Below are 12,120 nucleotides of genomic sequence, written 5' to 3'. Positions count from 1 at the left end.
CGGATCTCTTGGCCTCCAGTGTTAATTAGGTCCTCATCCCTTGGTTCTCTCATCTTTTTCTCATAGCAGGTATCTCTGACAATGCCAGGTGATGTTTGGAGTTGATGTTTGTTTATGGTCATTATATTTTGTGTATTTTCTGTGCTACTCCCACTCTGCTGAGATGTTAATTCCATCAGGCCTTGGGCGCTGAAACAGTCCTTTGAACCATCTTTATGGCTGTACAGTCATATTCCTATAAATGACAACCAGAATGGCTACATACCTGATTTTGTGTGTTCTACAATAAACTCTGCATGTGTGTATATTTACAAACACCTTTCATTCAGAGTCATCTCGCTCTAATCCACCCTGAAGGCTCTACTATGACCTGTTGCAGAAGGTGAAGGTTAAATCCCTCATAAAATCTAAACCAATCGCTGTCTCTATGATAGGAAAATGCCCTTCCTTCATTGCAGAGCCCGTGTGGGAGCATGCACTGCCGACAGTGACAGTGTTCCTCATTTTGGAGAGATAGGAAGGCTGGAATGATTTAAACAGAATGAACCTGTAGAGGAAAGTTCTGCTTTGCTTTATTGAAAAGTCGTTCCCCGCTTCAGAAACCGAAAAGCAGCAGAGTTGTTTTGCTCTCGCTTCAGGCTCAGTACCATGACAGATTTTAAAGAAAAAAAAAATAAAAAAATAAATAAAAATAAAAATTGGAAAGCAGTGTTTTTCCTTTCCCCTGCTCCAAGCAGGGCGATAAAAGTCTGTTTTCCACCACCCTCGTGCCGGATCTCGGACCGACCCTCGGCCAGGAACCCCCAGACAGTCCCTCAGCAGAGCTGCCTCAAGCAAGGCCCGGCCCCCAGCAGCAGTGCTGGGCTCTGATTTGCTCTAAAAAGGAGCGGCTCTCTAATCTGCCCAGCAACAGCCGGTTCTGCACTCTTATTGGCTCCTGGAAAACACTGGGGGTGCGGACGCCGCGAAAGCCCTTGGCGCATGTGCAGACCCAAGGCACGGTTTCCCCTATCCCTTAGCGCCACGTAGCTGCGCGCACGCGCGGTGCGGGGGGCGGAGCGGCGCGTGCGCAGTGCGGGAGCGGCGATGGCGGGCTCGGTGAGGGCCGTGGCGCGGCGGTTCCTGTCCGAGTACGGCGGCGGCACCGCCGGGCGCCTCAAGGCGCTGGACGCCTTCCTGCTCTACGTGCTGCTCACCGGCGCGCTGCAGTTCGGCTACTGCCTCGGCGTCGGCACCTTCCCCTTCAACTCCTTCCTCAGCGGCTTCATCTCCGCCGTCGGCAGCTTCATCCTGGGCGGTCAGTGCCGGCCCGCGGTCCCCCTCACAGCCCTGGCGGTCACACTGAGCCCTCGCCCGGCGGCCGCGGCCGTGCCGGGGATCCTCAGAAATCAGCGGGTGGCCCGGTGCAGCGCTCAGAGCCGCCCTGGCAGCCGGGGAGCCCCGGGACCCTCAGCACCCCCCGCCCTTTCCCGAGCTCCCCGTTCCGCTCCCGGCGGGGCAGGAGCCCCTGGGCAGCTCGGCACCTGCGGGGCTCGGATCCTTGTCCCCACAGCTGTCCTTGCAGCCGGGGGCTCGGTGGAACCGAGACTCCAGCAGTGACACATGCACGGTGCTGCTCCCCCGAATAGCCCAAAGCCGCCCTGTTTCTCTGCAACCCTCCTCAGCACAGGGGAGACAGCCTGGCAGAGCGGGGGGTGTTCGGGAAAAGGTTGCACTGAGACCTGAAAGCCCCTTCCAGGGGCTCCAAGACAGCTGGAGAGGGACTTTGGACAAGGGCCTGGAGTGACAGGACAAGGGGGAATGGCTTCCCACTGCCGGAGGATAGGGTTAGGTGGGATATTGGGAAGGAATTCCTCCTCCCTGTGAGGGTGGGGAGGCCCTGGCACATGTTGCCCAGAGCAGCTGTGACTGCCCCAGTTCCTTCAAGTGTCCAGGACCAGGTTAGGTGGGGCTTGGAGCAACCTGGGATGGTGGAAAGTGTCCCTGGGATTGCAATGAGAAGATCTCTAAGGTCTTTTCCAACCCAAACCATTCTGTGTTTCTGACACACCCAACAGGGCACATAGGAATGTCCATACTTCTGTGTGAGTCCAGTCCTGCTCTGAGCCTGTTCCCCACAGGACTCTGGGCACCCTGTGGTGTGTGTGGTGCTGTGGGAGCACTGACTCCATGACAGCCCCATCCAAATTCCCCGACAGTGTTCTGCTCATCTGTAGTAACAAAGGAATAACTTTTCCCCAGTGGCTTCCCATCCTGGGCTGGGCTGCCCCAGGAAGGCTGTGCTTCCCACTGATGGCTCATTCTTTCTCTGCAGTTTGTCTCCGGATCCAGATCAACCCCCAGAACAAGGGCGAGTTCCAGGGCATTTCACCAGAGCGGGCGTTCGCTGATTTCCTCTTTGCCAACACCATTCTCCATCTCGTCGTCATCAATTTTGTTGGCTGAGCTCTTGGAGAGACTGCCAGGTACTGATCTGTGGGGTCACAAAAGAGGCAACCACAGGACTGCAGTGCTTTTGGGGAGAACTAGAATGAGAGGGAATCCCCTGAGCTCCCAAATTCCTCTGGGCCAAGCACAGCTGAGCTGTTGTCCTCTGGGTTGGCACAGAGTGAGGATTTATGGCTTTCTGATTTTGAGCATTCCTTTTTCGGCTTTTATAATTAAAGAGTTTAACTGAGACTGTTACTGAAACCTACCCACACTCTTCTCTCAGGAGAGAGATCCCCCATTCTTCTTTGAAGCTTTCCCCCCATTCTTCAGGAGAAGCTTTGGGAGCTTGAAATCCTGGGCTCTGAGGCCATGGTATGGCTGGGGTTCAAGTCTGGAGTTTCTTTGCAGATGAGACAGCTGGGGACAGGGACAGTTGGGTGTTGAGGAGTGGGGACGTGCCCATGACTGTTGTAAGGGGCCACAGGATCTCTGGGGCTTGGGGGAGCTTTGTCCTGTCTGCTCTACAGAAACATTGCTGCTCTCTTTCCAGGTCTTGAACTGCTCCTGATGGCAAAGCCTGGCACAGGGAAGTGCCCAGCACACTCTCACCTTCTTCCTTGGTGGAGGAAGGGGATGCAGGGCTCAAGATCTCCCCCCGCAGAGTGTTCTGTGGAGGGGTTTGCAGTCTCATTGTGTAACTGTGATCATCAATAAAACACTTTATGACACTGCAGCCTTTTTTGGTGACAAATACAGAGCTTCTCCTGCATCCAGGTTCCCTCTCAGGCATGACTCCCTGGTTTTACCTCTCTCCCTTCCTTTCTACTCAGCAGGCTTTTTTTCTGCACCCCAGTTTTGGAGGGAAGCAGGAAACAAGTGATCATGGAAACTCAGTTGTCATCCAGCCTTCTCATCTCCCTATTGCCTTCTTTTTGATCTTCCAGAGTTTGTTGCCAATGCGCCCCTGGGCTTCAAAGCTGTGGAAAATTCAGATGAGGCTGTGGTTAATGGTCACGAAAGGAAGGAAGTGCCCTCCAGCAGATCCCCAGGTGTAGACAGTTCCCACAGACCCTCCCACACCCCTCAGAGACACTTGGGCCCCATCTGGATGTCCCAGCTGGATTTAGAAGCTCACTGGTGCTTCTGGGTGATACAGCCACCCCTCCACAGTGTCAGGGTGCCTGCACTGAGATGTGCTGGTAACCACAGGGATGTTGGGATGGACTGCCCAAATGGCAGGGCCTCAGGGTGGCACTGGAGCTGCTCTGGGCCCAGGGAGAAGCTCAGAATCACACAATCAAGGTTGGAAGAGACCTTCAAGGTGGTGCAGCCCAACTACCCACCCAGCACTGCCACTGTAATTCAACCTCATCACCCACACCAGATCCTGAGGCCTCCTGAGCACCCCAGGTTTGTTGGTTCCAGCACCTCCCTTCCAAGGCCTGACCACCCTGATCTAACCTGAATCTCCTGTCTCAGCTCAAGGCCATTCCCCCGGTCTGCTCTCTGCAGTCACAGCACCACAGACCAGCCCCACCTCACTCCAACCTTTCAGAGGTGTGGTGTGACCCCCTCTGAGCCAGCTCTTCTCTACCCTGAACAACCCCAGCTCTCCCTCAGCCATTCCTCAGAAGAGAAATATTTTCTAGTCCTTTCATGAGCCTTGTTGCTCTTCACTGGGCACACTCCAGCCCCTCAAAGTTCTTTTTAAAGTGAGGGGTCCAGAACTGAGTGCAGCGCTCGAGCTGCAGCCTCACCAAGGCTGAGTACAGGGGGTGATCCCTTGTGGCTGCACTATTTACACAAGCCAGGCTGCTATTGGCCTTTTTGGCCACTTGGGCACACTGTTGGCTCACACTGAGCCGGCTGGCAACCAGCGCTGCCAAGTCCCTTTCTGCTGAACGGCTCTTGAGCCACTCCTGCCCCAGCCTGGAGCTGCAGGGGATTGCTGTGACCCCACTGCAGGAGCAGCACTTGGCTTTGAACCTCATGTCATTGTGCTGATCGAGTGTGTTCAGGTCTCACTAGAACCTTCATGTAAGAGGTTCGGTCCTCACACTGATCCTGCTTCGTGCTCGTCTGGATTTCTCTGCAGCTGAAACGCTGGGGAAGTAAAACCTTGAAAGCCTTGAGACTCCATGGCATGGAAATGTTTGTGTGCTGCACTGAGGAGATGGAACCAGATGGTCTCTGATGCTTTCAGAACCTCTCAGAATTCTATTTGGCTCCTGTCTGCCACCTTTTTAGCATTTCCAGCTGTGCTGCAACCATTGTAGCTGTAACAGTCTGAAACCTGGGGCTCTCTTGCCTAACACTGGCTGTGAGGGGTCAGGGTTTTCACTGTCCTAGACAATGGAGTCTGGGTCTGTGTCAGGAACAGAGAACTTGTGCAGCTTGTACACCACCACTCCTGGACTCGTGTGCAATGGCAGCAGCCCTGGGAGAGCAGGCAGGGGCTCAGGGCAGCGCTGGTGTAGTGGGTTGACTCTGGCTGGGTGTCAGGTGCCCACTCAGTCACTCCATCACTCCCACTGGGACAGGGGAGAGAATAAGATGGAGAATGACCAGCAGGGTGAGATAAGGCAGCTTTATTACAGAAAAAGAAAGAAATCAGTAGAGATCTGCACATGCATGGGCTAAAGAGAAAAAATAAAATTCAGTCTGTGCTTCCCATCAGCAGTGATGTTCGGACATTTCCTGGGAAGCAGGGCTTTGGCACGTGTGATGGTTCCTTCAGAAGGCAAACAGGAAAATTCAGGAGTACCCTCCCTTCCTCATCTCTCCCTTAGCCTATGTATCTGACCTGACATCATATGGTATGGGGAATAAAACAGAGCACAATGAACTGATAAAGGAGCTTGGAATCTTAAACCTAATCAAACAGAAACCATGGGAGAGACAGACACAGATAACTCCTCCCTGGGGCAGAAGTGACCAAGGCATATGTTGTGAAAGTTTGTGATGATTAATTGATGTCATGAAAAATGTATAACCAATGGGAAATTGTTACCAAAAATAGAACCTTATGTAAGTGCCATACAAGTAAAACCCTATATAAACACCTTGTATGCTCTATGAAATTGGCTTCAGATCTTGTCTTGGATGTCCCTGTCTCTCAGTTGCCCATGATGTGGTATGGAATATCTTGGCTAATTCGGGCCAGCTGGCCTGGTTGTGTCCCCTCCCAGGAGCTCCCCCACTCCCGTCCCCTTTGGTGGGGGAAGGAGTGTCAGAGGGACACCATCTGTTATCAGCACCCATCCAGCTGGCAATGCAAAGCACAGCTCTGCAAGGCCTGGGAGCGTCACTTGGGCAGAAGCAATATGATGGTAAATGACCCACACAGCTCTGCTTTCTCACCAGAAGGGCCCTGAGCTGTGCCAGGGCAGCAGGAGCAGCAGATGTTGGGGATGATGCTCAGCTCAGTCATGGAGCCTCCCCCAGCCACTGCCTGGGGCACAGGGGCTGAGTGAGAGGAGATGTGAGGCTTTGCTGTGGAGGTTTTGGGGTTTTCCCCCCCTTTTTCCTGCTTCTTTCCTGCTTACAATTCCTCCAGTTGCCATTAATTGGACAGTAGAATTCTTGAGGGGAAGTAGAATTGCAAAGGGACTTTTCACAAAGTAGTGATATGGCAAGGTGGAATGGTTTCAGACTGCCAGAGGGCAGGGTTAGATGGGATATTGGGCAGGAATTGTTCCCTGTGAGGGTGGGAGGCCCTGGCACGGGGAGCCCAGAGAAGCTGGGGCTGCCCCTGGATCCCTGGCAGTGTCCAAGGCCAGGCTGGACAGGGCTTGGAGCAGCCTGGGACAGTGGAAGGTGTCCCTGGTGTGGCAGGGGTAGGGCTGGATGGGCTTTAAGGTCCCTTCCAACCCAAACCATTCTGGGATTCTGTGACCCTATGATGAATCCAAGTCCCACCACAGCTCCTTCTGCATTGGAATAAGCTTCAACAAATCCACTGACACCTTCAGATTCTAGTCCTTGGAAAGTCCACACTTGGGTCTCTGGTCACACAAGCAGGAGGAGGAAAATTAGAGAGGATGGTTTGTGCACAGGGCCGTGTTTGATGAGAGGTGACAAATATTGGGCAGGATATTTTCTCCAACAAAACCCTGAAAAAACAAACAAATTAATCTTCATTCAGGAGGTGGCACAGGGGAGAGGATGCCAAATGTGGACCATGGAAACCTCCTTCCCTGACAGTATGAGAGGACTCTGGCCTGCCCCTTCGTCCTTCCTTCTCATCTGGGTCAGGAGAAGTGGAAGGATTTTCCAATCTCTAAACAGGGTGCAGAGACCTATCAGCAAATTCAGAACTCGGACACAATTCTGAGAGCTTTGTAATCTAATCCCACCATGCTTTATCAAGCATTTCTCCCCTCCTTTCCCTGCCCACTCTATACATAGCTCAATCCCTGCTGCTGCACCCAAAGCAGCTCCCCAAGTGCAGGCTGTGGTGAGGCTGGGAGGGGAGGATGTCTTAACCTCATTCCACTTTGGCTCGTGGTCTAACGTCTGCTGTTCTTTTCCACAGCTTCTCCCCTCCCTGCCACGTGCTGCCCCCACCCCCTTTGTGCTGCACTTTCCAGAGGAAGTGGTTTTTGTGGTCAGGTATAGACGAGCATCGGTGGTGACCCAGATCTCGATTGTGGCGTCATGGAACTTGTGCTGTGGCCTCTTCCTGCCCCAGCTGGGCCACGAGCCCACCTCCTGTCCTGCTGTGTTATTTCCTGGCTTTGCTTTGCTCTGTGGTTTTCGTATCTCGAAATAAACAAGAAAATGCAGTGGGGGGGGGCACGTTGTGGTGGTGGGAGATTGGCAGCCTGATATCTGAAAGTGTCTTTGAAGTAGATTGCAAATTCTTGCTTTGCAGGTCACATGCCAGGAGCCATTTTAGTCAAAGCATTTAACTCATCTCCCAGTTGGCAAATCCTGTCCCTGGGGTTGGTTTAACCTGGAAGAGGAAAGACTCAGATGTGGAAACAGAGACAGCACAGTCCTTAACTCTTTCATCTGGGAGTGAGTTTGAATTGCAACATAAAAAATTTATGATGATTATTAATTCTAAAAAGTGATGCTAAAGCTAAATGAGTATGGAAAGTTTTCTTCCACATCCCTGAAAGTTCTGGAATGAGGTTAATTGGTTGCTAATATCTGAAATGCAATTACTTCTGACTTGCTTTATAGTTCATATATGGCTTAGGCAGCTTCTTCAGGCTTCCCAGTGACATGGCAGATTTCATCATGAGTGGAATGTAGTCTCCAAGAGCTGCCTGGAATCCAGCACTTAAAGAACCATGGACTTCCTACAGCTGGAGAGATCTGAAAATGATGGTTGTGTCAAGGGAGAAATGAGAACAAGTCCCTGAACATCTGTACTGTAAAACAGTCAGGGTAGACATGGAAGGTTGAAAGCTGCTCCTTTTCAGGAGGGGTCAGTAACTCTGTGACCTGTGTCAGTGCTCAGTGCTCAGGTGCAGGACCAAGGCAGGACACCAGTGAGGATTTGTTGTGTTGCTGCTCAGCAGTGTGGGGTCAGATCCCAGCAGGGTCCTCCCGCAGGAAGCACCAGGGCCTTTGGCTAAAAGTGTTTGAATTGTGACCCTTTCCAAAACCAGCTCCTTGTGCAGGCTGTGAGCCCAGCTGGGTGAGGGACAGCCACCCTCACTGGTCCAGAGCAGCTTTTCCTGCCACTTTGGGAGCTGGTGGGAGTTACAGACAAGGTTCAGGCTTTGCAGGGAGAATGTGTTTCTGTCAGAGCATACTTTTCATTTCTCCCCCACAGAGGAAGCCCTGGTGATGCCTTAGGATTTTAGCTTTTCTATTTTTTGTGTATTTGTAATCCTGAGATTCTTCAGTGTATAACTCTAAACTCCATATACAGTGTCAGCTGACGCTTTCCCATTTTGGTCAGAAAAAACAGTTCCTCTCTAGGCCTGGGAATCAAGGAAACCTCACTGCCTCAGGCCCTGAGAGATGGAAACAAAAGTGAGTTGGGGGGGAGCAAACTGGGGATAAATGACTTCATTACCTGAAGCTATAAATGGAAGATTAACCCCCAATATGCAACTGGACCAAACTTACAGAAATGTGAAAACTCGTGAGCCATTATCCATTTTTGGGTGTAGCTCCTGGGGGGGCTTTGTCTGCCCTAAATGTGCCTGAAGACCCTTCAATAAATAGAACTTCTTTTTATTCCCTTGATTTTGTCTGGCCTCTGTTTTTAGGTAGTCCCAGAAAGGCATCACTGGGGCATCAGAAGATGTTGGAGAAATTGGTGTCATGAAAGGAGAACATTTCCCTTCCAGACTTGCCAGGGGCAGAGAGAACCTGAAGGCAAAGGGGGTCCATCACTGCAAAGCAGGATCTTGTGCTGCTGTGACACTCAGGAGTGGGGGACTTGGGGACAGGACACCTCAGGGTCCTGCGTACCCCACAGCAGCAGCAATCTGCCCCAGGAGCCTGGACCCCTCACCAGTCCCCTCACTGTGGCCAAGCCATGTTTTTGTTGTCCCCACCCAGCACAGAGGCTGCCCTTGGGGCAGGGGCTCCCCATTTTCTCTCCCCACAAGCACAGATCCTCACAGATCTGTGTTCCCACCCTCCATCCAACCCCTTCCCTCCTCCACCCCAAAGCTCAGCTGAAAGGGTGAAGCAATGCCTTAAACAAATATGAGACAAACAAATTTCTCATTTTTTGTAAAAATTGTTTGATAACAGCCTAAAGAAATGACAAGACATCTTGGTCCCATACAGTTCATGAATTAACAGCATGCAGATGCCACAAGCAAGCACTGTTCCAAGGTGGGCACACAGGGACAGGTAAATATTTCAGTATATTTTTATGCAATTATTACAAAAAGAACTTGGGAGATCTCAGGTTGTTGGAAGTGAACAAAAAGAAAAAAGTTGTTTGTATTTTTGTGAAATACAAAGTCAAATCTTAAACTGGTTTAAGTTAGAAAGATGTTATGGTCAGATGGACTTTTTTAAAAATATTATTTTTCTTTTTTTTTTTTTTTCCTATGATACTGAAGTGACCATTTCACTGAATTTGGGACTTCTGGGAGTCCTGCAGCTCATCCTTTAGTGGGAAAAATGGATACCTTGCTCTGATCTATCAAAGAGTGGCAGGACAGCGCATCCTGAGTCAACCTCCCTTTGCTTTTCAGTGTTTCATTTGCACCTGAAAAGGTTTCTGGGGGTGCACCCTAAGAGACATGAATACCCTAAAGCAACCAAAATAGGAAAAATTCCCATTCAGGTGATATTTAGCTTGCAGTTTTTAACAAACAGCACTGCTCCAGGCAGAACTCATCATTTTAATGCAAGTAACAGGGATGCTTGGCAATGTGTAATTGTAGCAAAGTCAGCTTCATGCACAAGAGGCACTGTATGGTGAATGACCCTGGTATCTGGAGGGCAGAATGCTGGAAATTATTCACTTCGAGTAGTTTGAAAGCAATGTAAATAAAGCAATTCAGAATATAATGGCTGGTGTGGTTTATAAGAACAGCAAGTGATGGCCCTTGCACGAGGAATATCCCTGTGCTCCCTCTTGCTCACGATGCTCTCTCAAAGCTCTCTCAAAACAGATGGTTTTGGTACCTCAGGACTGCACCACCTGGTTACTTTCAGTCCTGTAACAAGAACAAAGATGTGTTAAATCATTATTTGGGTTACAGTCACAAGTGCACAATTGTAGAGCTGAAGTGTCCAGGCAAGAGGAAGAGAAGAAACAGACACTGGGCAAAAAATTAATATATTAGGATTTATATTAAAGTCAATAACCATTAAACTTCCCCAGCTGGAGACAGATGAGGGGAGAAATCTGATAGATGAATGCAGGCAAGGAAAAGGATGGATGTAGAAATAGAAGGGAGAAATATCTTGAAAGGAAAAAAAAAATTCTTATGGACAGGGAAAAGCACTTGAGCAGTGGGTGAAAATGGTATGGCCAGAGGAATGGAGGGGTTTTACTGCTGGCAGACAAAATAAATCTGGATAGACTGAATAAACAGCTATTCCAGAGAGAAGGAGCATTCATATCTGAAGAACCAATCCAGATGTTTTCTGACAGGTACTTTCAGATCCCCCCACAGCATTCTCACCTTTTTTTTCTTCCACACAAGCATTGTCATCAGCACATTAAAAATTATTCCTTTCATTAAAACTATTTTGAGGCCCAGCTGTGATAAAGACAGTGTGTTCAAGTGTTCATCTGGAAAAAACAGAAAATGAGGGTTACAAGAGCACTGAGCCATCCTTGTGTTCCAGACAGACTGAAAAGCCCTTTTTGATGAAGCTGCTCTGTTGTGTGGTGGAATCAGCTGGTAGGACAGGAAACAAGATAGGGAGTAGGACTCAGAAACTTTAATTTCTTCCATTCAATTAGCACTTAATTATCCTATATGTCAGTCTGCCAGCCACCTAACTACTCTTAAATACTGTGCATTGTGAACCTAGAATGCTGCAGGCAGCTCTCCTTCCTCTCTATAAATTATTTTCAAGATGGGCAGGGGGAAAGCAATTTTGATTTTCATCACAGAACACAATTGTATTTGAATTTTATATTTATCTGATGTTACAAAGCCATTTGTATTTGAAAATATGTTGATCTATCCTGGAGAAGGAGGGAGCTGTGAGCAAAAATGCACTGTGAGTTCATCATTGAGAACCTTTTCAGAGAGCTGAAAGGCTGAATAAATCAGCCCTGTTTACTGATGAGTTATTTGCCTGAAACGCTGTTTTGGAAAGATTTGCAAGAGCACAGCTGCTCTGTGAGCAGGGCAGGCACAGGCTCTGCTCTTTGAAGTGGCTGGAGCAGCAGATCCTTGGACTGCTTAGCTATTGTTCCATCAGGTGTTGGTGCACCCAAAATAACCCAGCTCCTCTGAAGGCTGAAATGAGGCAGTGCTGACTCATAGCAGTGCCTGGAGTCACTCTGGGGTGGGCAGCAGCTCTGTGGTGGGTCAGAGCAAGAGCATGTGGGCACTGGCTGCACCATAAAATCATCAGCTTGGAGCAAGAAGGCTGCATTAACACCACGACTTTTGGCCTTGATGTTTAAAGTCTGTGGAGGCCCTTCTGGAAATTTTCTCTCTGACATTTTGCTGCTTAAAAAAATAATTCTGCAAGCAGGGAAAACCAGCAAAAACCTGGGAAGACATTTACTTTAGTCAGGCCAAAATTTTCTCCTAAAATGCTGTGTTACATACCTGTCCTGAAGTGTAGGGACAGCCCTGTGACACAGACAGCGCTGGCACCTGCAGAGAGTAACAATAAATTTGATTAACAACAAAAATGTGCTTCTTCAGAGGTCTGCAAAGATATCTCTGCTTAGAAGGACTAAATTAGAGTTTCTGGCTAACAAACCCTAACAATCAATCTTTTCTCCTTTTTTCAAGGCAAGCATAAGATATGATCTGATTAAAGTTCAGTGTCTCATGAGAGGAAGTAATTTCAAGCTTTCTACCCCCTCACAGTGTGTTTTTAAGATCTCTCTGCCATGACTGTACCAGTCTACCGACCCTTAATCTTGTTTTACACCAAAGAGGAAGGAGAGAGAACATAGAGGCAAAGAGGCAACATTCCTCTGTCGTGTGGGATTCTAGTGGAGCCTGCAAGGCTGGGAGCTGCAGCCCAGTCCTGCTCACACCAACAGCACCCAGAGCACCTCCAACCCTGCTC

The 12,120-nt window shown here is 49.5% G+C and overlaps 1 protein-coding gene across 1 annotated transcript; it reads left to right on the top strand.

Annotated features, from left to right (window-relative positions):
* The first annotated feature begins 955 nt into the window (after nucleotides 1–955).
* On the top strand, nucleotides 956–3,163 carry DAD1 (defender against cell death 1). Its single transcript, XM_023942726.2, has 3 exons — nucleotides 956–1,297; nucleotides 2,315–2,465; nucleotides 2,981–3,163. Exons 1-2 carry the CDS (start codon nucleotides 1,087–1,089, stop codon nucleotides 2,443–2,445), a joined length of 342 nt encoding a protein of 113 aa, XP_023798494.2. The 5' UTR covers nucleotides 956–1,086; the 3' UTR covers nucleotides 2,446–2,465; nucleotides 2,981–3,163.
* The last annotated feature ends 8,957 nt before the right edge of the window (nucleotides 3,164–12,120 follow it).

The sequence above is a fragment of the Cyanistes caeruleus genome, chromosome 27 (assembly GCF_971803275.1).
Source record: "Cyanistes caeruleus chromosome 27, bCyaCae1.hap1.1, whole genome shotgun sequence".
In the NCBI taxonomy this organism is placed as follows: domain Eukaryota; kingdom Metazoa; phylum Chordata; class Aves; order Passeriformes; family Paridae; genus Cyanistes; species Cyanistes caeruleus.
This window is presented reverse-complemented; position numbering and strand designations above follow the sequence as displayed.